The following is a 5,041-nucleotide window of genomic DNA, read 5'->3' on the forward strand; positions in this document are numbered from 1 at the left end:
TTGGAAATAAACTCCAGAAGGAGCCACTTCCTATTACAAAACCCCAATAGGGTCGAAGTGTATAGACTTATACACCTCTTCCACAAAAAATATTTTAAAACTGCAAAAGTTTTGACATATAAAAGGCCAACTTACTTGCGAGCCGATGTGACTAGCATCCGTCCAGATCAGATAGATAGATAGATAGTGTGCGAGTAGGTAGGCAAGTAGGTAGGTAAGTAGATAGATAGATAGATAGATAGATAGATAGATAGATAGATAGATAGATAGATAGATAGATAGATAGATAGATAGATAGATAGATGGAATGTTCGGATAAGCTGTCATTTTTCTTTAAAGAAATCTTCTTTTGAAAATAACACAATTTTCATTGGTTTCTGCCTTTCTGGGTTTTTTAAACAAAACTATGGCTCTATATAGAGATTTCAAACCGAAGTAAGTTTTAGTCAAAACTGTGAATACATATAGAGTTTCAGTCGAAACTGAATACATATAGAGATTTTTAAATCAATGTATGATTTCAAACCAAAGTGAGTTCACAAATTGAGATTTGCAATTAAAATATGAACACATGGAGATTTCGCAATGAAGCGGAATGATGCCTTATAAAGGTCAGAAAGACAGACAAATGTTTTATCGTTGGAATAGCGATGAAAACTAAGTTAACCTTGATGGAAATTGAACTCAAAATGCAACTGGTCGTAACTAATTACTGCAAAGCGATTTTTCTGCCGCTCTGCTGACTCTGATACCCATGGCACTCTGCAACAAATATTTCAGCCAATGAGAGAGCATCTAGCGGTAAGCCTACACCCTATGAATAACTACTAAATCTTCCTCAAACCACACCCTACCGTCTTTAAAATGACATACTGAATGTAGGAACACAGAAAAATGGTCAAATGACCATGGTCCGAATGCCTTTGATCATTGTTCTGATTTATTAGTGTTTACCTAGGTTTACATAGTAATGACACCGAAGAATAGATAAATGTTTCACTAGTCGAAACAAATTACAATAAGCAATACATGAGTTGGGGGTCTTGCTTCTCACTAGTGTTTTTTTGGCCCGTTGTGAAAGTAACCTGTTGTGACTGTGTCTATTTGGCTGTTAATATGTATCACAGGATCATGTATTTCATTACTACAAATAGGGACAATTAATTTGTCGTTAGTTGGTTTGCATTGAGTACTTTCTCCTGAGGGAAGTGCAACACTGACAGATACACTACCATTCAGTCAGTGAGGAAGAGGAGAAAATTTGCCTTTCATCTACCTAAAGTAACCAAAAATAATCCCTAGTGTCCTAAACTTTTGAGACATTGTCTAAAAATATTGGTTAACCTGTTCTATAATAGTACACCAAGCAACACAACACACTACTTCAGTGAACGGGAAACACTAAGCGGTCATTTGATATGAAAGACATCGTAACCATATCATGTTATTATGTAGAAAAGTACTAGGATTCACGTTCGATAATGTTGTCTGTGATATACAAAATGGCGAAATGACCCCTATTGAAAATTGACCAAAATTTTACGGAGTTAAAGGAAAATGAAAATACTCACCATTGTCATCTGTGTTGTGACCTGTGAAAATTTAGAAGAATTGAGTAATATAAGTAATTATGAGATTTACATATAATTGTTTAACATTCTACGAGAGGAAGATTATTATTTAATGCATTAACATGGAAGATAAAATTAAAACCTCATTAGCCTAATCTGTCGTGGTCTAAAGAGGTACCACGCGAGTATTTCACACTAATTAGCAAAGCCAGTGTATGTGTCTTCATTAATTTAAAATTCTCAGTTGAAATGTTCCGATATGTATACTTTTGAAAGACGTAGTTCAGTAGTCATAGCTGGGTTAATCACTATTTGATAAATACACCTGGTTAGGAAAATGGAAAACCAAACAATTGATATAATGATTATACATCCTTTAAATATGTGAGAGGTTCATTTATTAATTTATTGATTAACACAATAATCATTTTATTGATTAACACCATGAGTGATTTCTCTGTTGACAGATTAGTTCCTTGATTGATTCGGTTATTGACTGATATATTCAATGATGGATTGACTGAATGATATTGATAGATTGATAGAATGACTGTCTGATTGATTAATTGAATTAGATCTTCAGATATGTAAAATGAACCTTTTTTTAAGGAGGTGGAGTTATCCTTAAAAGATAGCGAAATTAACAACGTTCTTTATAAGTTGAAGCATTGTCGAAAAAAAACGCAAAGGATCAAAGAGATACAATTTATGATAGCTGAGAAGCAAAACATTTTCATATGTAAAAAGAAAGCTAAACTTTTGAGAAATTCTAGCAGAAAAAAGTTCACTCTAGGCTACACAGCCAGACAGCGACTCATATTGTTGCCATAAACACCCAGCAACACCCATTAGAAGATATTTTTCACCATATAAGTAAAGCACTGCTGTCTTTCCCAACAATTATAAGTACCAAATGAACTATTTGTACGAATATCCTCCAATAATCAACAGGCCATCAGCCCTGTTACCACATACATTTGTAACTTATCTAACGCTAACCAACGGGGTCGAATAATTTCAACTATTTAACTTTCCTCGTAATTTAACTCAGTAGAATTGCCTAGTTACTTCCTTTCGTTCGTTATCGCCTGAAAGATCGCACTAAGCCAGTCATTCTGATTTCGATAAAATGAATCATCAGCTTTAAAGAATGAAATTTACTGCTAAACTTATGGAGTATTTTCGTTTTTGCTTGTGTATTTAACCATATGTTTGTATATATACATGCCTATATTCATGCTTAAATACGCACATATATACACACCGCGGGCGCGTATGTGTGTGAGAAGTCAATACTAGTTACTTTCGAAATTTTCTTTGAAAACTCAAATGTTAGTTTACTGGTGAAAAAAAACAATCCGGAAGAATTTAAATTAAGGCATGCAAGATTTCACAGCTCTAGCATCACTCCTTCATAGTCAGCCTTTGAATTTTTCAGCACACCCAACTCGTTTATAATCACACGAACTCACACACACACACACACACACACACACACATATATATATATAAGTATATATTCTTTTATTCTTTTACTTGTTTCAGTCATTTGACTGCGACCTTGTTGGAGCACCGTCTTTTGTCAAACAAATCTTATTCTTTGTAAGCTTAATACTTATTCTATCGGTCTCTATGGACGAACCGCTAGGTTACGGGGATGTAAACACACCAACATCGATGGGGACAAACACAGACACACAAATACACACATACACGCATACATACATACACACACATACATACATACATACATACATACATACATACATACATACATATATATACAACGGCCTCCTTTCAGTTTACGTCTACCAAATCTACTCACAAGACTTTAGCCTACCCGACGCTATAACAAAAGGTACTTGCCCAAGATGCCACTCAGTGGGAATGAACCCAGAATCATGTTGTTGGGAAGCAAGCTTCTTACCACACACTCATTCCCGTGTCTATATATAAATTAATATAAACAGCTAGGCGCAATATAATACCAAAAAGGAAAATGTTTTTCTTCATTAATTGAGACTGAGGGTGCCGAAGCACCTACATTACAAGAAATCTCTTAACGCTGTAAGAAGCGTGCAATAAATTAGTTTTTAACACTTATTTCTTGCAATATAGGTGCTCCGCCACCCTCAGTCACAATTAGGGACGATAATTTTTTTCCTCTATTGTATTATATTGCGTCCAGCTGTTTATATTATTTTTAAATATATGCATTGGCATTTTGCTAAATCAGCCATGAATTTTTATGGTAAAAATATATAATCTGATAGCCGGATTTAACAAAGCTATCGAGCGTTTGAATAGTCCCTACTGACGAGCCTACGACTGATAGGCGAAACTAGTCAAGTGCAGTCATCTTAAAGACACACATGAGGCGGTTATTTCCCCTCTCGGTGTATATATAGTGTGCTCTTCTTACAGCACTAACTCTTATTTCTTGCAATATAGATGATTCGTCACCCTCAGTTACAATGAGTAACGATAGAAAATGTTTTCCTCTGTGTGTTTGTGCATGTAAGTATGAATGTATATATATACATATACATATGTATATATACACTCACATATACATACATGCACATATATCTACAGTCTGTGCATACATATACACAAATATGTATGCACATACATGCATATGTACACATATACGTATATCAAAGAAATAAAGGAGCAAAATGAAAATGACACATATATTAAATAAACATCATGCGAAATGTAATAGATAAAAGAAAGATGTATTGATAGAGACTTACTTGAAATAGTTAAAAAGACACTTAGAGTGATCGCCGTTACCGTGACAACTGCAACAAATGCAATTATCATACCCAGCAAGCAAGGTGAATACGTGCGCTTAGTACTGATTATATCCGGTGATGGTACTGTGATCGGAATGTAACGTTCTTCCTTAAATTTGGCTCCTTCGTAACGCACCAGCGGGTGGTCACTGATCAAAGTTAACTGTTGAATAAACGAATGGTGTAATTAACGACCACTGTATTATAACAATGTACAACGAAAGAAAATACAACTACAACAACGTCACCAACTCAAAGAACAGAATCAACGACAACAAACAGCGTGTGCAACACTGATTTAATTACGAGAATATCTTTCTCTTTCTCTTACACGCTTTTTCATATTCTCTTACACGCTTTTTCATATTCTCTTTTCTTTCTATCTTTCTATGAATAGTACATCTCCCACATCAATTAAATACTCGTAAACACAATTCCAAGCAAAGCAAGTATATGTTCTTGAAATATCAAGATTTAGAGGACAGTTCTTCGTCGATGACCCACACAAATAACTTCCACGTACAAGCACACGCCAATAAACACCAAATACGCAAGTAAGTGTATGCATCAATGCATATTATATTTATAGTTGGGGTTCGTAGACACACACACACACTCGCATATATGTATATGTGTATATATATATATATATATATATATATATATATATAT

The 5,041-nt window shown here is 34.5% G+C and overlaps 1 protein-coding gene across 3 annotated transcripts in view; it reads right to left on the reverse strand.

The window, feature by feature from the left end:
* The window catches only part of LOC106874046 (uncharacterized), a 163,309-nt gene that overhangs the window by 127,411 nt on the left and 30,857 nt on the right, over window positions 1–5,041 (reverse strand). For all 3 annotated transcript variants that reach the window (XM_052969498.1, XM_052969500.1, XM_052969501.1), the window contains exons 2-3: window positions 4,328–4,532; window positions 1,572–1,592 (exon numbers count right to left, since the gene is read on the reverse strand). In XM_052969498.1, coding sequence (XP_052825458.1) covers window positions 1,572–1,592; window positions 4,328–4,532 — 226 coding nt within the window. The remainder of the gene's footprint in view (window positions 1–1,571; window positions 1,593–4,327; window positions 4,533–5,041) is intronic.

This window comes from Octopus bimaculoides, chromosome 7 (assembly GCF_001194135.2).
Source record: "Octopus bimaculoides isolate UCB-OBI-ISO-001 chromosome 7, ASM119413v2, whole genome shotgun sequence".
Taxonomy (NCBI): domain Eukaryota; kingdom Metazoa; phylum Mollusca; class Cephalopoda; order Octopoda; family Octopodidae; genus Octopus; species Octopus bimaculoides.